The sequence below is a fragment of the Clinocottus analis genome, unplaced genomic scaffold, assembly GCF_023055335.1.
Source record: "Clinocottus analis isolate CAN_PGR_092001 unplaced genomic scaffold, fCliAna1.0.p SCAF_25, whole genome shotgun sequence".
Lineage (NCBI taxonomy): Eukaryota > Metazoa > Chordata > Actinopteri > Perciformes > Cottidae > Clinocottus > Clinocottus analis.
The window spans coordinates 2,301,220-2,326,696 of record NW_027175987.1 but is presented as its reverse complement, the minus strand read 5'-3'; the positions used below and the strand labels follow the sequence as shown (position 1 = coordinate 2,326,696).

Here is a 25,477-nt window from a genome sequence, read left to right as displayed (position 1 = left end):
GATTTTACTGCATTTTTAACCATCATTGCTCAGGGTATTCATATCAAACTCTTGCAGCACCCTGAAAGACTTTAGTGCAGGGATGTCAAGTTGTAGTTGTAAGATAGTACCATGATAATATAGTGACATTGTAGGACGGACATGCAAACCATTGATGTGAGCGCCGATATTATTGTGTTGGAAGTCGTTAAAAATGGATGACGTCAGGAAAGTGGCGTCACAAACGCGTCACAAAGCGAGAGAATCTGCAGAGGAGAGCCCAGGCAGATAAACAGAAGGCTGATGTCTGAATTTTTGGTCTTTATGTTTCTAGTTAATTGTTGGAAGACCTTTAAATAGGGTTTATCACCGAAAAACCTTCCCCAATGATTTAAACATACAGGAATATTGTCATTATTTATGCGTTATTATATTGTGATTTTACTGGTCCGGCCCACTTGAGATCAAAATGGGCAGCATGTGGCCCCTTCACTAAAATGGGTTTGACACCCCTGCCTTAGTGCCTGAGAAAATCTTGACTGTGACTTATTTCTATTCTCCAAAACGTACTTCCTCCTCTTTGTTCATCAGGAGTTGTGTCAAACATCCGTTTCACTCTCTGCTGCTCTTTCTTTCAGCAATCACAGCAAAGTGGAGAGACGGATGAGGGCCGCTCTGCCAGCAGTCACACTTCACATAAGAGGGAAAAGAAGTTAAGAATTGCATATTCTAATTGCTGTACGCATTGAATTTTGACCATGATGCATTGCAGATCTACAGTAACATACTGTATATGAGTTTTACAGTAGGAATGAGGCCAGTATACAGTAATATTACTGTGAAAACTACAGAAACTTGTTCCAGAGTACTGTGTACACTGTTACAAAGAAACAGCGTTTCATTGGAAACATGTAATTATTGGAGGTCTTATGTTGCGAACTTTTGAGCTTCACAGCCAACCAACTGTTGCTTTGGTTTCAACACCCTGTAACTGAGGATCGCCTGGAAGCTGTATAGCATGAAGTAAATCAATGTAATGTGCTCCACTTTTTTTGGTTTTCATGAGGACCATGAGCCACCATTTCAATGCTATATCTTCCTTTTTGAAGATAAACAAAGTTGTTTTTCTGTATTTTGTTTTGAACAGAAATTCGTCAATTCTTGAGATTTGTACGAAAGAAATAGCTACATTTATGTAGATGATGGGGATGCTGCAGAATCTCTTCAGTATTTCCATCGCATCCATCGTATTGAACACACGTAGGTCTGGATGACCTCAGCACCGTGAATACTTCTCAGAGGAAGGTTTTGGTGATTTTAACAACATTTGTAATATTGTATCTGGGTGAATCTAATTGCCTCCACAGTTTTATTTTTCAAGTAATTTGTATTAAATTCTTTATTTAACAGGCTTCAGAAAAACAGTATAAACCGTATAACTTATGCAGATGATGTGGCTTTTTTTCTTTTTCACTCACAATGAATTAATATATTTTGAATTCTGTAACTGAGTTGCTGCGTCACAGCTTTCGCATGTGCCCCAAATTGTCACTAATTATCCAACAAGGTAAGTCTTGATGAAATCCTCTCCCGGGTGACATTACACCTTCAAGTGTGGTGTCATACAGTGTCTGCTGTAATGACAGGAAGCAGAGTGCCTGGTCACAATGCAGGGAAAGCACCGGCATGGGAGCGCAATCACATTCTTTTGTTGGTCGCATGAAATAGGGCTGTTGTAATAGATATATAGCCCGCCCGGGTTCAGATGGAGCCGGGAGTAGATTGAGCGAGATGGGGGAAATAACACATAATGCCGGCTTTTTGCCAGCGTCACCGTAGCTTCCTCCTTCGTGTTTTCTTCCCTCCCTTATCACAAAAACACCCTGTGCCGAGATTCACAGGTAACAAACGTACTCTTCCTCTGCTCTCGCTCATCTTGTACCTCCCATCGTGTCTTTTTTTTGTCTGTCACCCTGACCAAACGATTTCCCCTTATTTTGGAAATTGCTAATGGAGCGCCGGTTGGTGCCATATGTGAGGTATAGTTGCAACACGTGTCAAAGCTGGTTATCAAGAAAGGACAAACGGTCAGTCCAGAGAAAAAGAAAATCGTCACAGGTTGGGTTTGCTGCTTTGAGCTATACCCTCTCACCTTTTGCTAACATCTCACATGTCCCTTGTGTTCAGGCACAACACATATTTGATCCGAAAAGGTCAGGAACCTTCGTAGCATCTGAATTATTCCTCGGTAACTGTCATCGACTGGTCTCCCAGATGGCAAATTTGTAGTTTATCAAAACAGACTTCAATTAAAACAGAGCGAACTGGGTTTCTTGTTTGTGTGTGTAAAAAAAAACACGTTGTCCCGCAGAGACCGAACCAAGAATCTGACCTTTATGAAGGCGTGAGCAGCAAAACCCAGATTAGCGTTGACATCAATTATGTTGTTTGAGGTCGGTAGGGATTTGTGGTTAGAGGTTTAATGAAGGGATCAGTGTATATCTCATGACTGCTGGTATTGTGCAGTTTTACATTGTATGGTAACTAACGGAGACAAAATGTGTTAAATGGCTGGAAACCAGAGAGCAGTTGCCATACTTAGTGTTTTTGATTTAGTCATTATTTTAGTGATTAAAGAATGCAATTAGTTAATTATTTATTCTTCCCAGGATCTCAGTGTCCCAGAGCATCTCTCTGCACGTTGCAACCGAACAGAGTGTTTCCTGCTTCCTCACACTCTGTCACACACGCTGCTGGAAAACCAAAACACAAAACACGTCAAGTTTGTACCTTTGGGCCCTGTTTTAATTGCACGCGCAATCAAACATACCAACATCAAGTGCAAAGTGGGTGTGGTACTTGCTTTTTTAGTGCATGTATGCGCAGCAGTGCAAAGGGACTGGGTCAAGCAGAATATAAATATAGAGTGTGCAGTGATCATTAGATACACATTCAGCCAATCACAGCATTGAATGAGGAAAACAGATGTACAAAAGGAAAGACTTCTCCAGGGAAACTAAACTGTGATCTATGGTCACATATTAGTGACTGTGTTGAAACATGAAATACTTTTACGATATTGCTCTGCTAAAGGGATGTTTATAAGTGTTTTTTTCATCACTGTACATCACAGTTTTATACATATTTAAGCAGGCTTGTTGACTTAAAAAGAATGGAATAAACTCTACCACCTTAAGAAGTCTTAAAGTCCTATTACCAAATGCTTTATGTAACTTTAGATGCTTTGTAAAGTATTTCATGCAGGCTATATTAATACAAATTAATTAATAAAATCATCAGATTGTATCAGCGCAATAATCAAGTATTAAATAGTGTCATGTTTCTCATCTCTTGCTACAGTCTTATTTAAGCTAAATAATCAAACTAGACTTAACATTGGTAAGGTCAGGATCCAATGCTTAACTCCTGTTTCCTCTTCAGGAAGACTGAGACTGAAGTGGAGCTGGCTCTCGAAATGATGAGCTGCCAGGCTGAACTTCCCCGTCACGCAGCCCGCTGCTGCCTCTGAACTCTGAGAAAGCAACATGTTCATTACTGTAATTACCTGCCGGATGGATGGATCAGAAGAAAAAAAAATCTGACTGGAGAGGTACTCTGAGAAAACGCCCTTTGGCAAATCCAAAGATGTCCACCACAGCATGGTTGCGGAGCAAAACACAATGTCTGAATCACCTACTGAGTAAAAACTGTTTACAAGACACCTTTAGCCTGCCTGCAAGTTATTAATATTGACTGTGATGTCTTGCGTTGGGTTGCTTCCTGTCGGTCCCTGTGATGAACTGAGGGACCTCCTCCTTCCTCGGCCAACTGGTTGATAAGAGCAGAGCTCGCCCCAATACCAAAAGAGAAACAACTGCAATGCAATAGTTTTGTTTTAGACGCGTAGCATTTATGGGACATGTTCTGGGAAATGTGTGGGTGCTTTTTGTGTGTGTTTCTGGTGGCTTCACTTGTGAAAGGGATCAGAAGTTAATTGTTATCAGTCAACCCACAAAACGAGGGCTGAAGTCTGGTGATCGTCTCTCTGGTGGTCAGCTTCATGTATCCAACACAGAAACCAGTGGCTCACATTCACAAAGAAAACATGTTTAACTAGTGTACAACTATTAATAATTTAATTATAATACCGGTAAATGATGCTAATATTAAAAACATTCATAAACCCATCAGTGATGATGGTCACATGTTTCTTACTGTCGAAAATCATTGTCTGTTACAGAACCAGCTCCTGTTGTTAACCTAAAATCCTTCTTTTATAACTACGTGAATTGTATTCATCAGCTTCAGTTTATTAAATCCACAACTTAAACAGCTACCAGTAATTATTCATTAAAGTCACCATCATGAGTTAACCTCCTTGTGTGTCTATAATGATACAATTGTAACATCAGACTTTGATTTGATGGTTTATTTTGTATATTTTTTATATATGAGTTCAATTTCGACGAGGACGCTAGATAAGTCCATGTCTATCCGTGTAGATGTCCATGAATTGACATCATTGGGGTCGCCTCCGATTCCATGTTTGTGGAAACAGGCAGCGGCATAGACAGTGTCCCTCCTGGCATGGGCAGGAGGGACACTCATGGCATTGGCAGCGTCCCTCCAGGAATAGTTAGTGTCCCTCCTGCCATGGGCAGTGCCGCTCGTGGGATAGGCAGTGTCCCTCCTGGCATGGGCAGTGTCACTTGTGGGATAGGCAGTGTCCCTCCTGGCATGGGCAGTGTCGCTTGTGGGATAGACAGTGTCCCTCCTGGCATGGGCAGTGACGCTCGTGGAATAGGCAGTGTCCTTCCTGGCATGGGCAGTGTCGCTCGTGGGATAGACAGTGTCCCTCCTGGCATGGGCAGTGTCGCTCGTGGGATAGACAGTGTCCCTCCTGGCATGGGCAGTGTCGCTCGTGGGATAGACAGTGTCCCTCCTGGCATGGGCAGTGTCGCTCGTGGGATAGACAGTGTCCCTCCTGGCATGGGCAGTGTCGCTCGTGGGATAGACAGTGTCCCTCCTGGCATGGGCAGTGTCGCTCGTGGGATAAACAGTGTCCCTCCTGGCATGGGCAGTGTCGCTCGTGGGATAGACAGTGTCCCTCCTGGCATGGGCAGTGTCGCTCGTGGGATAGACAGTGTCCCTCCTGGCATGGGCAGTGTCGCTCGTGGGATAGACAGTGTCCCTCCTGGCATTGGCAGTGTCGCTCGTGGGATAGACAGTGTCCCTCCTGGCATTGGCAGTGTCGCTCGTGGGATAGACAGTGTCCCTCCTGGCATTGGCAGTGTCGCTCGTGGGATAGACAGTGTCCCTCCTGGCATGGGCAGTGTCACTCGTGGGATAGACAGTGTCCCTCCTGGCATTGGCAGTGTCGCTCGTGGGATAGGCAGTGTCCCTCCAGGTACAGGCAGTGTCCCTCCCAGCATGGGCAGCATCCCTCTCGGCATGGGCAGCATCCCTCCCGGCATTGGCAGCGTCCCTCCAGGCAATGGCAGTGTCCCTTCCGGCTTGGGCAGCATCCCTCCCGGCATGGTCAGCGTCCCTCCCGGCATGGGCAGCGTCCCTCCAGGCCTGGGCAGTGTCCCTTCCGGCATGGGCAGTGTCCCTCCAGGCATGGGCAGTGTCCCTCCCGGCATGGGCAGCATCCCTCCCGGCATGGGCAGCGTCCATCCAGGCATGGGCAGCATCCCTCCCGGCATGGGCAGCATCCCTCCAGGCATGGGCAGCGTCCCTCACCTCCGGCGTCACCTCCTTGCCCTTCAGAGAAGCTGAGGGAAACACAATGATATTTTCCCTCATTGTTGAGGATACCTCTTGAGGTTTCTTCTTTATGGAATTCTTGCATTTTAGCCACACAAGAGTATGTCAAACCTGCCCCTGAGTTTGCAAAGCAGGATACATTACAAGGCGTTTGTGCCTAATAGCCTTTACATATCATAAGCAAACAAAAATCGCTAACGGACTGTTTTCCCCACCACAGCATCTCAGCATCATCTCTGTAAAACAATCAACAAAGACATTTGAGGACTTCCTGCTGTAGTGATGAATGGTATTACATAAATGATGTTCCTTACCAATCAATCAACAAAAAATATATTGATTGTCATCCGTTATAGTTTTACATCAATGCGAACAAACACACATTGTGGTTATAACTATGTTCTGGCCACAGGACGATAATAGAACCAATCATTTTCTATATTAACTGCATGCAGACTAAATAGATAACAAACAACAATAAATACATATAATAATACATATGTTATTATAATGTGCCAAACTGCACCACCTGTTAACACTAATCTACTACACCATATGTCCTTCCCTATTTTCTGTAATCATCTGTCATCCAATCAGTACACAGTATACACCAATCAATAAATAGGATTATTCCTTAAAAAATTACCTTTCATGATTGACTTGCTGTCCTTCTTTAACTCTTCAGAGCAAACTATGGTAAGGTAATCAATACAACGGTGTTCATCATCTTTCAAAATATTTAATTTAAATATCAACATGTGCACAAGCTCAGGTGAACATAGTTAATTCCATCATAACATACTTTCATACTTGGTGCTGAGGGGCATTTTTCAAACACAAATTATATGAGGATCATATAATGTATTATTTTACATTATATTTAAGCCCCTGCTCGTTGCAGATTTTGTCTCACCATAAAAAATAAAAAAGTCACATTTTTTCTAGTCACATTGTGGAAAAAATATTCTCCTCAACTGAGCATCCGGATATCGTTTTTGAAAGAAAACAAAATTATAGATAAACAAAACAGATAATAAATATACCGGAAAAGGACAATACTTTATAAATTCCCAATTTTTCTCTAATTGTCATAACGATTGCAAATTAATAATACATACTTTATGTCGATTCAATAAATAAAAACTGGATGTTTTCCATAGTGAGTTAACTAACCCAAACGCTGCACGCCAGGTGAACTTGTATCGTATTCGTGGATACATTTATCTTTACTTTCGTGGTTCATGTCGTTCATCAGTTGCTTGTTTGGGTTATACTAGAAGACGGAATAAACAAAAACAGACTAACTGCGTGGACTCTAAACCTCCAAGTAATCTTAGAGGCCAGAAAGCCTGCAATGCAAAAAAAAAAGAGGTATCAGGGAAAAAGTGGGCCGGGAGTTACTGTCAGTGCATCACGTAGGTGTGTGTGTGTGTGTGTGTGTGTGTGTGTGTGTGTGTGTTTGCAGGGGTGAGTGTGACACCACTGACAGACGATGGGTGAGGTTTGAGCAAAGACACACGCACACACACACACATACACACACTTTACACTCCTTGGCCCGATTTGGTGTCATTGCATTGCGAGACGGTTTATAGTTGTATCTTTATTTTGACTGTCAGGTTTCTCTGAAATGGGTTTGGCATTAAAAGAATCCGTGCAGAATGACTCAGATTTCATGCGAGCAGTTCAAACATTAAGCCGACAGGACAGAACACAACGACCCTTGGAGAAAAACAAACATGCTGGTCCATTGAGAGACTTACAGCTTTTATTAGTGAGGTGCATCATGGGAACGCCTCACACTGTTGCCCTGGACCAAAGAGAGTGGGAGCACATTTGAACACTTACCACCATTTATGGGTCAACACTAAAACAGAAAGTGCAAACCCGAACAGCGCAAACAAAGTGGCTTTTTGACACCAGCGCAAAGGAAGAAACCTGAGATTTTGTGTCTCCATCTGCTGGGTTTGGTGTGAATACCAATTTCATCTTTTTAGTCTTTTCCAATCTCTGTACACACCAAAAACATTGTATTTATTTATATTTACACACATATTTAAGTTCTTTACTCACTTTCCATAGCTGCCATTTAATGTCCATTTTAATACAAAAAATGACAGACGTCACATTACCTCAAATTGTATGCTATTCATGCAACATATTTTGCCCAATGCAGCAGCGAAAATCTTGAACAGGTACACTAAATGAATACCCTACCTGTGTCAGGTTATGAAAAGTACAATCATTTTCCGCCCTATAAATCATGATTTAACAGCCAAAATGCTTCGTAGTATTTCATATGAGAGCAATAGTGAATATTTATGTAGAAGATATAAGTAAAATGGTCACAAACTGAAACAAATTTACTTTCAGAACTGAGGAGATTACGTTGATTTAAGTGGAACTACTCGTATTTAAACTACCACTGGGAGTCGCTAAAGTCAGACATTTCTGCATCTTTCGCATACAGTGGGGCCTAGATGGTTGGATGTCTGAGCCGACAGCATTATTAGATAACATGAATATGAATGGTGTTGTGAATCGTTAGAAGTTGGTTACATTTATTAATTTCCTCTTTTGATAAAACAGCATTGATCCCTCTGTTTCTAAGCCACACAGTGTTTTACAGTCAAATTAGTCCTTTTTGGTCGCCTTTCAAAGCCAGAAATCTTTTCTTCACGTGATTTTATTTTAACTTCTTTTACTATCACACCTTACTAAAATGCTGTACCTCTTATGTTACATGTATATATTGTATACACATTTTCCAAATCAGTGGTTCCAGGTTGTTAGAGCCCAAACAGAAAATGCGGAGACCCCGCAGGCCACCAGGTGGCAGCGCAGATTCACATCACAGTTCTGTATTTCAATTTAAAAATAAATGTGTTTAATAATTAGTTTTACTGGATTCTGGTATTTTAAAAAAAAAGTGAAAGTTTACAAAGTTTGAGATTACTTATTGACATGTTGCAAATCAGAAAGAGCTCAGTGGTGAATTCTTATCTCTAAAGCATGATGGGATGTTGCAGGCTCGCTGATGAAGCGTCACTGTTGCTGTAGAACTACAGTTCTGTAACTCAGACAGTTTCACACACTGTGTTTATCAACAGCAGGTATACGGTTCCTGCAGTATGTGTGAAGAATGTCATAATTAATGCTGCTGAGGAGATGAAAGGGTGAGTTCATACTGACAGCGGCGCCACAGCCAAACACACATGGATGTGTTAAAGCGTTAAGCACTGGAACATTTTTCTAACTGAGTTAAATCACTGTTCTTATAAGATATAGCACATTGTGCCGTTAAGTACAACGGTCTCAATTCAGTATAATAGTGTGCTAAACACAACTAAATGCAGTGCTATGGACCACACATCAGATTTTTGTTTGCCATATTGTAAAAGTGGTAAATTTGTTTTGTCTCATGTTAAATGCTGAAAGGGATCTGACAAAATCATGTTTTTTATGCAGACATCCCAAAGTGTATCTTTGCCGAATACATTGAATGTAATAACGACCTAAAAATATCAAATGAAAATGTGGATTTTGGGAACCTATACATTCTTTCTCAGATATTTTTTTTAGAAATCCCTGTCATATTTGTATCTAGGGGCCTGAAAGCTTAAAGCAATAGAAATTGTGTCTGAGAGGTAGACGAGACAATTGACGCCACGCTCATAATTGCATGGGAAACTGCTTAGCGTAGCTTAGCATAGCATGAAAAGGTGCGAGGCAGACTTTGTGTCACCCCTCTGACTCAGAGCACCTTCGTCTCCGCAAGTTTCCAAGGTGAATGACAATCCCGATGTCGCCTCGAGCCCGCGTTCGAGGCGGTGACGACAGGCTCATTTGCAGCCAGCTTGTCCTCAGGAGCCTTTGAGATCCAACCTTTCTACCCGAGGAGTTGGTAATTGGTGTGCCGAGCACACAGCGCAGATCTCAGGAGCAGCCAGTTAGTGTGATACTCAAGCACTGCATGAGCTTTTCTCAGAGCACCTGAGAGAATTACAACATTAAGATTCCACCTGTGTCAGGGAACAGAAAGCAGTCAATGTCTTTTTTTTTTCTTCGTCTTTCTCTTCAGGCCTCTCAGCAGGACGGCACTTTTGGATTCCTGCAGTAGTCTTGCTGCTCTCCTCACCCTGGAGATACGGTTGGATAGCACGGTGTAATCCCTTGCTAACAAGCAGCTCCCCTCTGTTATGCTGGAGAGGCGGGGAGGCCTGTGGGTCAGGGCTGAAGGAGCGGCTTGTGACACTCTGATGTAATCGTTTGTATCAGTATTATACGTGCCTCCGAGGGCTTCTTCAGACATTTGGCTTCAGCAGAAATCGTGGCCCCCAGTATCAGACACATGGTCTTTTTCTGGCGGAGCCATCTGTTACAGAGCAGGAGAACAAAATAATGACTTATTAACGTGTCTCTTTAATCTAGATCGAGTCTGGATGTAATTTGAGAAGGATTACATTTCCACTTGGTCTTTTAATCCGTCTCAATTCAGATCAAATTACACCTTTTCAACGTGTGGGAGAATCTTGATTGTGTGAACAAAATGAATGAAATTCAGAAATTCTACATTCCATTACAGTTTCATTTGTTGGTCGAAAAATCAGAGTGTCTCTATTTTACAGGTGAAAATGTGCCCAGAAAAGTTCTATTTCTGATGCGAACTGTCCCACACGTCACCAGTCATCGGCAACAATGGACCATATGTTCTGGTCATGCATCTCTTTACATCCATATTTGAAACGTTTTCATATAAGTGAAAAGTCAATCGACAGAACATTAATTGGAAACACGTTTGATGATCAATATAATTGTTTGAGTCATTTATTAAGCAAAAAATGACACACATACACCAGACATGTGAGGACTTTACTGTATAGGTTTTAAGGATGTATAAAGGACATTTTCCACTATCTTCTGTCATTCAAAATACAAAACAATGAATCAGTCATCAAAAAAAATAAAAGAATTATCATTGACAATACCATTAGAATAAACTCAATCAATTAACTGTACCAACAGAGCACGAGCATTATTTCATATCAATTAACTACTTGTGTTTCATTATTGGCTTTGAAGGCTGCTTCTACTCCTCCTTTTTTGCCTCTTTGTGTTGTTGAAGTTGTCTCTACTACCTTCATGATCGTTGAATGTATTGCAGTATACGTGTGTGGCCTTTTGCAATGTGGTGGTTTTGTTACCTCATTGACGTAGAAATAGGTTGCACAATACACAATGTGTGTTGTCTGCATTTGTAACACTTTTGTAACACTTTTGTTCCCAGTGTTGTCAATGTTCTCTGTATTGTGAATATTGTATTGTTGAAAGGGGATAAAAGTGTGAAGGAAAATTGAACTCTAAAAGGAAGACAATGACATTAATTTGTGTGTAATTGAGAGCATTAAACTCAGATCAATAAAACTGTCACATTCCCAGAAAGAGAGAAATAACGAGGACATGACCTCAGTGTCCTCAGTGAATCTGCATTCAGTTTATGGAAATGAATCGGTCCTGCTGCAGTGATTGCAGCCTCATTGTCTGTCTCCTCTCTGACAGCTACAGTGTTGTTAAAGCAGCTCTTCCTCAGAGTTTAAAAAAAAAACAACCTCCATGGCTTTGATTCCAGTGTGAAATTCATCCTATTATAGTTACACTTCCACTACATTGTCGGGGCTTTGTGCTGCCATTATGCAATGATCCCATTCTGCCAAGCTGCTTAGGCAGCGGGCGAGCAGCCACGGCACTCGCTCGCTCCGTCCCGTACCGCTGTCTCATGCATTCGTGCCGTCCAGCGAGGGAATCTGGAAACCGTCCACACACATATTCTTCCACACTTCTGGGGATGGTCCCAGGAGTGAATCTCAGGATCCAGCTGGAAGCGGAGCCCGCGAGCTGTTGACGCGGGCTCTGGCAGCGGCTGGCTTCCAGTCCGGCTGGCGGAAGTGGATGTTGAGGGTTCGAGCCCAGTTTGCAAACACGGCCTTCTCCGTGATGAAGCGGTGGTGGCTTCCTCGCCGGCTCCTCTCGTGGGAGAGATACATGGAGCACTCGTCGGGCCCCGAGGGCTCGTAGTAATGATACGGCAGAGAGGGATGAGAGGAGGATCTACGCGGGAGAGCCGAGGACAGGGGCAAAGCGAGGAAAAAGGGATGAAAGTCAAAGAGGGATGTGGGAAACAGCGTGGGGATGATTATGAGACGATGGAGGGGGAGAGACAGCGAGTCACAGTAGGGGAGAAATAGAGAGATAGAACAAAGGAAAAAAAGGGAAAGATCAGAAGAATCTGGGCTCACAGATGTGTTTATTATTCCCCATGTTATTCCTCTGACATTCACGGTCACACCAAGCTCAGTGGAAGACGAGGACTCACTTCAATCTGGCCTGCATTTCGCTCTGAATATCTAAATGTGTCAAATTGTCCTTTCTGAAAGTGGAAGATCCATGTGAGAACATTATCAGCCAAATTATTCTCCTCCATGCAGTGAACCTGGAGCCTTATCAAACGACTGGCCTTCGCATTTCTAAACCTATTTGGTGAAATGTGTTGTTCTTCTTGTAAAAATGTTGAATAGATGAACAGTTCCACTGATGCTGAAATCACACAGTCATTCAGCAGCCTGATTGCGTGGCAATAAGAGACTCTCGGCGATGTCACCGCAGGGTGTAAATGAATGATTGTCATCACAAGTTGAGGACACCATTAAAGATGTACTTGACAAGGTTGTTATGTGGAGACGCACACATGCTGCTGCAGAGGAGAAGGAACCAGACCCACCTTCATGCACTAGTTGTCCCACTTGCTCAAACAAGAAGCGACAAACTAAAAAGTCCAGAGGAAGAGGAATGCGTTGGTGTCTTGGATGAATAATTTAACAAAGGGATCAGGATGGTGCAGCGAGCAAAGTATTTGTGTATAATGTTACTGTCAAATGAATTAATCAAACATCTCTGATAGTAAAATTAATAATATTACTTGGTTGGTTGTTTAGTGGAGTTTTTCCTAATTTGTTTCCCTAAATTAGTAAATATATTATTTAATAATACATTTGTGAAAAGTGGGAGAAATATGTGTTTTCTTTGGCCATTTGTAAAAAAAAAATAAAAAAAAAGTAGTACAAGAAACGAGAGGAATGACGTATATTTCTCACGATGCTTTTAGATGAAACCTGTGAGGTCGTGTTTTTGACCTGAAAAGTTAAGAACACAATATTCTTGGCTGTTGAGGCCACGTGGACACTGTTGCTAGGAAACTGACAATGAAAAGGGACATTACATCGTTTTTCTGAGTTTCAATGTCAAACGCAATTAATGAGAAAATATACATTTTTTTAAAAACATTACTAAATATTATGACTCGTGAACGTTCATTCTCATCGTGGGACATTTAAATGGAGGCTTGTTAGGAACACGCTCAATGCTGAATAAATACTCGAGGTCAACAATAAGAATAACAGAACTAAATCATTGTGGCTGAATGTACTCGTACGATTTAATGTTGAAGTGCATTATATTTAATGCAAACTTAAATGATTTAATTTAGATTTTGCATATGTATATATATATCATGTTTTATTATTCCTCTTTTAAACTTTATTTGAGTATGTTTTTTGTATTTGTTCCCTTTGGGATAATAAAGTTAAAACTGCAATAATCAATATATTTTTTAGAGGCACATTTAGCAGCTAAAGAGACAAGATATTTCCATCAGCTGTTGGTGGAAACCAAAACCAGATTAAAGTGAGTGAATATTTGACTTACACCAAATGACGAGACTCTAAATGAATACTAATTTTGTGTCGCATCTACTGGATTTGATCAATTTGACATATAGCAACAAAAGAAAAACGTTGTGGACATACATTAAAGTAAATTAGCAACATAATCTCATCCATCTGCTATAAACAGACAGACTGACCTGCCAACCAACAGTACATAGTATTGACATGTTGGTACTTTTTAGCTTCCCCAATTCCCGGATAAGAACATAATGCGAGTCTACCTGCAGAAATCCGGTGGCACCATGCCGTACACGTTGATCCGGTCGCACAGCTCCATGGCTATGACCATGGTGAACCAGCCAGTACTCAGCCAGGAGTTGGATCTCTTCCTGGAAGAAGAGAGAAAATCAACATATTTACTAAATCCGCGCTTGTAGAGAGTAAATATTTTGGTGGTACATACTCCTTCCAAGAGACTAACTGATCAAATGATACCAGATTAATGCTTTAAATCCATAATTCTCGAATTTATGTGATCAATCATCTTTTCAGAAACAAACCGAGAAAGCACAAAGACAGATTGAAGAAAGGCTTCCTTTGACTCTGTGCCTTGTGCACAATAATAAAAGAAACATCAATGAGATAGACATTTATTCTTACACTGACTGTGCTTGTTTGAAGGCTGAAGGGATTGAAATCTTTATTCACATGCAACATCCTCTTATCTTCCTGTTAGCTTACTCTTCACATGCAAATTCATTTATGGAGTGATGTAGAAATAAAACAACTTCATATTTGGCTCTTATTTCTTAAGCTCATATTTAGTCAGCCATTTTTCTACAGTCCAGCTTAGTGGAACCATTTCAATGTTGACCAATGAGTGACGCTGTGGGTATACACACTGGGGCCCATGTGTGGTGCACAACGTCATTGATTATTAACTGAATCAGGTTAATGGTGTTTTATCTGGGAATATGTTGGGTACTTTTGTTACAGTTTGAGTAAATAAATAAATTGGTACCGATATTACGTTTTGGAAAAGAGAGCCACATGTTGGACAAACACCATCTACACCGGAGCCATGTGTACAATCACTGGCCAAAACAAGTGGTGCTTCAACAAAGTACCCTCACCACATATGAAAAGAGTCATGTGGCTATCATGTGAGGAAGGAAGGAAACTTGCATCTGTCACATTAAGTATAAAAAGAAAGAAATGTCCTGCTACATGGTGGCACATAAGAAAGGGCTTCGCTATACTCTCTCTAAGCCTGGCATTAGTAGGTTAACTATGTGAACTGCATGTATTAAATCCATTAAACTCCTTTAAGAGATACTAGACAAGTCTTAATCTAAATCCTATTAATAATGCTGTGAGTGTTTGGAGAGCTGACTTATCTTTTTTGTTTTCAAAGGACTCCTCCCTTACTGAAATTTCCCTTTCAAGCGATAAAACTGAGAATCGTTGTGTGTTTTGCTCTCTTGTTTATATATTTTTTTCACACACACAGATTTCACGAAAGCTCATGAAAGGCATCGGGGTGGGGAAGGGGGGGGGGGAAACACAGGATGGATTTCTATGGATATTTACCTGTCAATCCCCGTTTCATTTTTGAATAGTTCATCGAACTTCAGCATTTTGATCCGAGAAATGATGTAGACTTTAAGTTTGGGCAGTAGATGGTTCAACAGCCTGAGGTTGTTGTAAACGTGACCTTTCCCGTCCCGTCTCATGCGGCTGCTGGGTCCCCAGAAGATGAACACTGTGTCTTGGCTGGCGTTGAGCAGCTCCTGCCGGCTCCTCAGCACCCTCTGCAGGCTGGAGTGAGCTACGACACGCAGACTCGTGCGTCGCCCGACATCCTGCTGATAGCTTATACTGGGAGCATCGTTCATACGGATTACGCACTCAGAGCTGTCGATTTCTTCCCCTCTCCTGCTCCTAGTTAGCTGGCCGGAGCTGGTCACCAGGGCACACGTCCTGCAGTGCATCTTCAGAGGCTGTATGGATGAAAGGTTAAAGGTCAGACCGTCTCATCAAGTCCATATGGGAAACCTTTGAGAAATGACAGCATGACCTATTCTCAGAGGCAACGAAAAGACAAGACACGCTAACGTGCTCACCACAACAATGCTATACCATACCAATGTTCACCATCTTAATTAGACATGTTGGCACTAAATGCTAATTATAGCTGAGAATGTTGTTGTTTTTGAAAATATTTGGCAATCAAATTTGACTGTTAAATGTTTATTGCACTAAAGAGTACAAAAAGTAGTGCAGTACAGTAGAGGAATCACTAAAATGATAATTCATCTCAAGGGGAACAGGACATTTCACTCAAAGCCACAAACGTCAACCTCCAAAGTCTGAGTCTGTGGCTCTATGTGATCTTATTTTGGTCACTAATGTAACCTTCAACTTTGAAAATCTCTGTGCAAGAGGAAAAGTGAGGGTATTACCAAAGTAGCAATCGAGCCACCGGGTTAGCTTCAGCCACCGGGCTAGCTTAGCTTGAGCCACCGGGCTAGTTTGAACCACCAGGCTAAAAGTAACAAAAAGTTAAACTAACAGGCAGAAGGGATGCGCTCTGTATCTGTTAAGGGTAAATCTTACCTACATCGAGGAAAGAAATCCAATAACCTTGAAAGAGTTCAGCACAATCTGTATAACAGCACATGTCGACACGCAGCCATGACAACAGCACTTTCTCTAAGTTGGATGTAAAGCATCTCTGACAACGTCACCAACACTTTGGAAATCAGGCTTTTTATACTCAAAAGTTAATACAGTTTTTCTTCCAACACATACACACACACACACACACACACACACACACACACACACACACACACACACACAACTTCAACTGAAAACAGTCCACACATAATGTTGATACGCTGCCCTTTAATACCGTAATTATGCCGTCGTCTGCAGCCACACAGGGTCTGAATAAAGTGTAACTGGCAGTCGAGCAGCCGACTGGTAATGGCCTGTTCTGTCAGGTTTCCCATTATTCAAATACTCCGCAGGTTGACAGCAGAACAGAGGTGATTCTGTGCACTACTTTGATTTCGTAGGAACATCATGAATACACATAAGCCGGTATATGTATTCAGTCGAGCGCCGCGACAGAGCAATGGAAGGAATACATGCTCATTGCTGGTCAGAACACAAGGGGCTTTCATCTGAAATTCCACATTAACATGTGTTAATATTTAGTTTTCTAAAACAGTGGCTCAGATCTTTTAGTATGTCTTAACACTTGAATAGATGTCAGTATAATATTCTACTTCATGCATCGAGGCTCTCAGGAAGTGATGTGATAATTGCAATTCAATGCGTCCGAGTTGAACGACAGAACACATAGTGTGTAAGTAGTAGTGCATTGCATGTGATTTCTAACTCAGCAATAGGCTTTGTCGAGGTGCAGTGCTCGGCAGTTGTGTTGGTTGGCATTATGTTGACCAGGTATTTGTGTTTTGTGTCCAAACAGGTTTCACAAGTTGAAAAAGGCGAGCTGGGATTGAGTGATCTGACAGCAAAAACCCAGAAACTCTTCACATGAATTATTCTGAACCCTAATAGAAAGCTACATTGGCATTCTGAACTGTGCTCTGAGCGTCACACTCCATCAAGTTCTGAAGTGGGAGTGTGCGAGTGTGTGTGTCATCTTGCATCTCTATTATATATGTGTACAGGTGATGGTGTCTGTGAATGTCCTTAAATCTTTGTGCAGAGACCGATATCGACCCAGATATGTCAAACAATCATGTTTAACTGGCTAGATTTTGTATCTGTCTGAAAAGTGTCAAGATCCCAAACCAGTTGTAATCCCTTCTACACACACACGCTCAGTCACAGTCTCTAAGCATCGAGGAACAGGCATTTGCATTCCCTTACACATTGCCCAAAACAAACCATGACCTGTTGTCTATGTGTACACACATCTCATCCGTCAGTAACAAGTTGGCTGCAGTAAATGACGCACTTCACTGCACACACTGCTGTAGCTTGAGGAAAAAAAATGTCCCAGTCCTTTTAGCGTTTTCTTCCTTTACATACAACAGAAAGCATTTCCCCTTCTGCACCGTCCAAACAATTACGCCTGAGCAGCTTTTAATCATTTTTAAAGTCAGAGAATGTGCTGAACTCGGAAAAGGCTTTTGGAGGTTGCATGGACAGTGTTGTGGTTTAAAGTGCCTGTGAAATACTAAAAGTGTCCTTGACAGCGATGCTGAAGCTTCAGTGTCAGCTCCCCGAGCTTCTGACAGCTTGATGATGCTGGGAAATAGCCACTTATGGGCCGTGGTGTATCACATTGAAAGGGGCTTTCAGAATCAGATGGAGAACATATATCAGATGGCAGGCAGCAAAAGATGTGACCCACACAATGTTGAATGAATGAACTAATTAACGAGTGTACGGCATTGCATATTACTGGTAGATTTTTTACTCGTCCGCCTTGAATTAACACAGAAGTCTTTTAATTTGTGAACCAATTAGCACTCGAACACTTGCTGACTCCCACAGACACACTCAGCACGCACTTCATCCTGCAGACAGAGGGTTGTCCGCCTTGATCAATAATGCACAACCTCATAATATAAAGTTTATTCAACCTTTCAGCCATTCAGTGAACTGTGGTGTGATTGCTGACTAAAGAGAGACTTCTGGTGTTATAGCAGTGTGAAAATGTCTGTGTATGCGCTTCTCACACATAACAAAAAGACCCCCATATCAAAACTGGTATCGTTAATTCTATAGCAATATGTAAACCTGTCATCTCCAATTTTTTTCATTTTCTAATAGAGCCCTTGATGTATATGCATTTACAGTCCTGTGAATTTGTTTGTGTCAACAAATGTATTGATATCCATCCGTGTAATACATTTTCCTGTACCGTATATCCGATTGTTACATTTTAGAAGGAAGACTTATTGTGCAAGTTTTTTTTTTTCCCCGTGCATGTTTGTTTATGTTGAGATATGAATTAAAGTAAGCGTTTGAGACGGGATGTGGCATTCAGAGCAGAAGAGGAAGCATAATGCTTAGGACTGTGGCTCCAGTTCCAGTCCCAGTCAATTACCGCCCACACAGACTCATCAGGATGATCCTGTGCATCCACTTCCCTGGGGATCCCGGAATCATAATTGGTTTCAGAGCAAACCCTGTCAGTCAGCCTCTGATATTACACCACTGCCTGCAATCCAGCAGCCTCTATCTGCACTCCTTTCAGTTAAAGAGGGGTGGAGAGTACAAACACACCGGTCAAAATACTTGGCAAAGCTGAGTTATTTAGAGGTCAGAGAGGAGTCATTAGCGCAAGAACAAAAAGGGCCCTGTCGTCATTGTGAGACTGCAGTACATTTTTATATGTTTCGTATTGTTAACAAATCCCATGAAAAGAAGAATGGCTTTGTCCAAAGTCACTTCCTGTTTCGGCTACTATCTACAGTAGTACACTGTATTTATTGAGTGTCGACGTTCTGGGAAATGTCTGCACAATACAATGCTGTAAAAAAAACAATAAAAAAAAAACAATGTACATGACGTGCACTGCTGAGGATTTAGCAATGCATTGATTCAAATATTTTAGATGTGTTGATTGGTTTTATTTGGTTATGTTTGGTCATAAATCAACCTACACATAACACAAGTATTTATTTTTAAGAAAAGATTTCATATTTACTTTAATGCTATTATTTTACAAAATGTTCCTCAAACCGGAGTAACTACCGCATTTGTTGGGGACTATTTTCAGCTGCAGATTTGGTGTCCTTACTCAGTGTTTATCTCGGAAAGGTTGACTCCAAATAAACTGCATTGCTACATCATGAAGAAGGAACGTGTCCCCCAGTGAAGCACTGCATCGAGGGAGATCAGTGGCTCAGAGCAATAAGACACATTACAGGCTTTGGCTACACAGACAGCAGATGCCTTACAGCTGGCATCACAACTGTGCCAAACGTTTGCTTAGCCTGGCGTTGGCCGGCGCCATAATGAGTTCAGGTTTAAGCCCACTCTCGAACTTGAACATGCGTTCTATATGCTGTGCAGTGGGTGTGGCAAAAAAACATTTTATTCCGTAGACTACCTAAAAGAGGACGTCAGACTGGACACTGAACGTCCTATAGTTGGAATATAATGCGATACAGCGAGCTAACATTAGTTAACGTGAGTGGTAACCTGCTAATTCAGTAAAGACGCTAACTGAACAGGCTAAACATCTTGATTTGGAAGCTGGTATGTTTCATGGCTCAGATATCTATCTTTACCTGGCAGATTTCTTTTGTTTAAATGAAGTACACGCACAAGTCCTATATGGGATTTGTTGACAATAAGAAAAATATAGAACATCAACAGCCTTATCCCTTGATGTCAAACATCCTCTGATGTGAGCAGTGGTGCGCAATCATGAAGACTCAGCAGTATTTTCGTAATTATTTAGATGTTGCTCGTTACTGCACACTTTCTGAGGCATACAGAATGAGGCTAACGGCTCAACGGAGAGCAGAGGTGCATAAAGTGTCACCGGTTGTGTGGTGTGAAGTTTAATGATCAGAGCCGCTTTCTTTTCTCAGAGACCAATTAATTACCTCGAAACCCCCCTGACAGTTGACATCTCATTAACCTCCTGCTGGCAACACACATTCAAGCCGCGACGCAAAAACTTGCTCTGTTCTCGATTTGAGGGAATAAAGGCAAGGCAATCAAGGCGCCTGTCTTCCTCTTCTTTCCTCCAGTCAAGCTCAGTCAGAGATAAGGGGACGGCTGCACCTCAGAGTATGGAGCCTCGTTAGCAGCACACTGATAGGGAGAAGTGAAGTAATGTCTGGCTAGCTTCCACCATGACCGGAAAGAAAAGGATATTCATGACTTTGTGTCAGCTCCTGCCATTTTCCGTAAGAAAACACGCAATGGTATCGCTGCATGATCGGATCAGCCAGACCTATTCGGAAATGGTCAGGAACCCATGGATTGGATGTCATCACCCGGGTGCACATTACAAGGTAATAACCAGGTTGTATACACGTATATGCGCAGGACTACAAACTGGGCTACCTAATGCCCGTTTGAAGACGACACCTGACTTAAAATTGCATTACCTTAAAGCTCATCCATTAAGTACCATTAACTTACCATTAAAATAAACCAATTGTGGTGCACATCTTACATAGAACAGGGTCAGCGTGGATAGGAGTTTTTTTTTTTCTTTTTTTTTTGCATAATTGACTTTCTAATGACATCAATTTCTTCAGGGCTGACTGCATTGTAGGCTGTGAAAGGCACGGAGAGGTATTGCCCATAATAAGTAGCTACATCACAAACTGGCACAGGCCCACAATACGACAATCCCACAATCACAAGCTTTGTGATTAAAGTGTATAAAGGCCAATGTAGATTGATTCAGCCGACAGTTCTTCAAAGGTCAACATCTATTTAACAGGAATCGGCAAAACATCACAGAGAGAGAAGATGAGGAATGAAGCAGAAGAACGAAGAGGCTGTCTCGGTGTTCAAACTCAAATGTGTCTGTCTGTGTGTGTGTGTGTGTGCGCGTGTGTGTGTTTGTGTGTGTGCGTGTGTGAGTGTGGGTGTGCTTGAAACAGTCTTTTCAACTCTGCAGCTCTAATTACTGTAACTTGTCAAAGAAAAAAAAAAAGCCAGACGAGGACATCTCACGAAAACCTGCAGAGATTGCAGAAGGCAGACAGAGAGGAGCATAGGGAACACTGAGACTCTCAGTAAGTCGCTCAAAATATCTCACATACAGTAAAAGTGTACCATAACTTTGAAGTCTGATCTCACGGTATATAAATGTCTTTTAATAGTGCTGTTCTGGCGTTTTTTAACTATCACAATTCAAGGGGCAGAAGGAGAAGCCAAATGTTTAGCCTTTCACCGTCTGCTGCATGAAGTAGCACGGTCTCTGTGATTGATGTGGGTGCTTTGCTAACTCCTGGGTGAGACATAAATGAGCGAAGCAACCATACACCATCACAAACCAGGTGAAATCTCAGCCCATGCAGACAAAATATAGACATAAATTGATATGGACCTTCAACAGGGTACAGCAGGTACATTAGATCGAGCTCCTCTTGCATTTTCAAAGCTTCTCTGGCTCTAACAAGGGCATCAAATTTTAACAACATGTCTGAGCATTTGCATGCAGGTTGTCTGCATGTGTGCGCCAGAGCTCAGAGCAGAGTGTGTAACTATGTATGAGTCAAAGCCAAGATTCCCTCCAGCAGCAGCAGCAGCAGTGGACCTCAGATGACCCTAAAGGAAATAATACAGGCCGACCCACTCACTCCACAGATCCTACAGCAGGTCTGCTCTGGTTAGTCGCTTCCCGGCTCTGTCGGAGGGTGCAGCAGCAGCAGCAGCAGCAGAAAGAGCTGGAAGCCCCACGGGAGGTGGGAGCATGGTGACACTAAGCAGCATGATAATGTCGCAGTGTGGATCCATCATGAATCAGCTGTCAGCCAGGAGGAAGTAGAGGAAAATGAAATATTTCGGAATAATGTAGTGCCTACAAAAAAAACTAGCTCATTTCTTTTAGGAGCCATGGTAAAATATGTTTCATTGCTTTTAAAGCAGAGGTGTCAAACTCAAGGCCCACGGGCCAAATCCGGCCCACCACGTAATTTGATGTGCCCCGCGACAGCTTGAAAGGCAAATCGTCCTAAAATTAAAGTCCATGCTGCTTTACAGTGTACAGTAACCATAGACTACATTTCCCACGATGCATGTTGATTTTGTGACCTGCAAATGAACGACTTCCTGCTGCGAGAAAGCAATGTTTTTATATTGCCTGGGTGAGTAATGTGGGTCTTTTAACCCTAAATTAAATGAAGTTATGTTGTAATAACAGAGACATTTGCTTACTTATATTTTTACATTTATATAAATGCATGTCTAATAGTTTTACACTTGAATAAACAATAATCAAATGCAAAGACAGTTATTTAACAATAGGTGAGGTAGTATTTATACAGTGTTACAGTTACAATCAGCCTTTAAAGGCAACCATAATGCTGATGTGGCCCAGCGTGAGAATTTCTTTGACACCCAACATCGCCAGAGGAGCCCTGAACGTAGAATCCGGCTCAAGTCAAGAAGTTCAGGAAACCTTAACCTGAATTAAACCTCTGTACAAACGACATCGCTCTAACACTCTCATATCACTGATCATGAATCACTGCAAGGTGAAATGTCACAACACTTTTTTCCTTCCAAATCCTCTCCTGTCCGGAGCTGCCTGAACAATGTGCTTTAGTGGAAAGCAATCTTTCTCACTGAGGGGTGCCACGAGTGATCTTTCTGTAACACTGCGATGGTTTCTGACTGATGGGCCTCTGCATTACAATACCACTGACTGTGGAGCTCACACCACGAGATTACAGCGCTGATGTCTTGAATAGCCGTTCAAGTAGAAATCCATCCTGTTTTAAGGGCTTTTGTCGCTAAATATTTCATGGCGGGTACATCAATTATGAACCAACAAACAGAGTAAGAGATCATTTAGAGTGCTCTACCACAGCAAGTTCAGCTTTTGACTTCATCGTTTAAGAGATTAATTGTTATTATTATAATCTTACGGGGGACAATAAAGCTGTAATTAAGTCCTATTTCATTTGGTAGCTTAATAGAAAATAAAATGTATCACACTCAGAGGGTTTACTGTTAATTACAATGTGAAAGCAAAAGCAAATAATCAGAGTATTAGCTAAACTGAAAAACCTGGATGTCGCATTCAGCTGCAAGGTGGCGACGGACAAGTACACAAGTCAAACACACAGAAGAGGATTTTTCCAGTTCTCTCCGTAACCAGGGCAGCACCATGTGCACAAGCTTCAAAAAGACATTTTCTGAGCATTCCTGAACGATACATTTCCGTGCTCGTCGCTATGTCGCATGGCAGTTGAATACAGATGAAGTGCTCTTTGTGATATACATGAGTAATAAGTGTCAAAACAATCAGTGTTCTCTTCAAGGGGTGGGTGCTCGAGTCGACACAAATATGTCACACACAATATATCCCGATGCCAAATTCCTTGATGTAGAACGACAAGAGAGTAAAGCTACTACCGTCATCTTAAAGGACAGCCACGATGTGTAACGCATTGTCAGTGCATCGAGCGAGGCATGTACAACCCAGACAATATAGACATTTAAAGTGACTTTGTTGCCCCTTTTTCTGTAGCTGTTCCTCCTCAGTTTGTATACCACAAAGTCCCTAGTGCTGCTGTCCTCGTCACTTGTTTCTCCACTGCTGGCCTCCGCATGCTCCTTCCAAAACTACTTTTCACCTGCCAGTAAGCTGTGACCCCAAATCCCACTGCTGTCTCCATGCAGGCACCTGAAGCCCCAAACACTGTCATTGTGTTTGATTGAACACAAGCAAGCTGAGGTTGATCTCTTTGGTAATGAGTGAACCAACCTGCACCACTTCCCTGCTTCATTTATTTCTTTTGAAGTTGAAGAGATGTTGGTTCGTTTCAACGAAGAAAACGCAATAAAATGGCATTTCGGCCCTGTTTACTATCATGAATTATCATACAGATGTGCGTCCTCCATATGGACTCCTTAGCTTTTACGTGGCTCTATTAGACATCATCTCTGTGCAGTGCATCATGAAATGGCAGAAGGAGACAGATCACAGTGCACAGATGGTGCATATTTACCTTACGATCCATGACACCTGTGTACCCCTCCAGTGTTGGAGTTGGGAGTCGTTGCGGTCTCTCTGGCTTTTTCGTGGATGGGACAGGACCACGATGGTGCGACGATGGTGAAGATGAGGAAGAAGATCTGTTACCAGAGCCGCTGTTGTTGTACACCAACATTAAGCTGGTAACCATGGTGATGAGGATGATGCCACTAACCCCTTGGCACTGGAGAGACACATATGAGACGTTGAGTTGTAAAATAAGAGCAGGAAAAAAACATCAAGTTAGAGCTTTTGATTTTGAAACTCAAGACAAGAGAGAGAAAAAGTGGGATCAAGAAGATCACTGCTAATTAAATGTCAGCTTTCAAAGCAGGAGCAACGCAGTAATTAGAGCTGCTCTTTTCCTCAACAAGGCTGCAGATGGAACCTTATCTGTGCCACTCTCCGTCAAACATTCGTAAAGAGCGGTGCAAAATTAGCAGCTGAAATCAAACATCTTTCCTAATTACTTTCCCCCTTCTTGCAGAACAAACATATCTTTAGACGCGTGCGCTCCTATATGATTATCTGACAGAAATCAGATGGATTCAAGATTCTTTAAATGGTCCAAATTAAAATGAGGTCACAGCAGACAGCATAATGACAGCACAGCACTGTAACTGACTTATGAGAAAACACCAAAGCTCCCCACAAATGAACATTACAGTGATGTGTCATTCATAATTACCACTCTTATCTTCATCTTTATTGCCCCTCAGAATGCCAACCTTCATCCTATCATCCTCCTAAAAGCTCTCTCCCTCTCTCTTGCGGAGCGTCGGGACTCTTCAGCATGCAACACTTGAGCGGCAGCAGATCGGCGCGCGGCAGCGACAGAAAACGACGCTCCACTACTCTGCTCCCATGCTCTCCTCCACGGGGACGCCTCCATCAGCACCGCGCTCCGCATGGTCCTAAAGCACCCCGTGTCCAGGCCTACTTTCCACCTCATGGGTTCACTGGGGGTTCATGAGATGGTAATTACACACTTAATAGCACATCCTGCTGTGCAACAGTAATTCTCCTGATCAATATCTATGGAGCGCCGAGTGGTTGTCAAATGTGTGTTCGTCGTGGCATTATGATGGATTCATTCGTGTAATTTAGGAAATGTGGTATCAATATAGGAAAAAATGCTAAATATTTGATATAACTCATATCTGGTAAAACGTAGGAAGTATTCATTGCTCGCAACACACAGACTTGCTGTGTGCTCAAGACAATGATGAGTCTGTCATCTCAGTCTAGAATAGAAATGTTCAACTGGATTAGAGTGGGAGAAACTCCACTGTTT

The 25,477-nt window shown here is 42.1% G+C and overlaps 1 protein-coding gene across 1 annotated transcript; it reads right to left on the bottom strand.

Moving 5' to 3' along the window:
* Positions 1–10,607: 10,607 nt before the first annotated feature.
* On the bottom strand, positions 10,608–24,987 carry LOC137794585 (alpha-N-acetylgalactosaminide alpha-2,6-sialyltransferase 5-like). Its single transcript, XM_068591461.1, has 5 exons — positions 24,872–24,987; positions 24,158–24,367; positions 15,057–15,466; positions 13,748–13,855; positions 10,608–11,853 (listed from the first exon to the last, which is right to left on the bottom strand). Exons 1-5 carry the CDS (start codon positions 24,884–24,886, stop codon positions 11,610–11,612), a joined length of 987 nt encoding a protein of 328 aa, XP_068447562.1. The 5' UTR covers positions 24,887–24,987; the 3' UTR covers positions 10,608–11,609.
* Between the last annotated feature and the right edge of the window lie 490 nt (positions 24,988–25,477).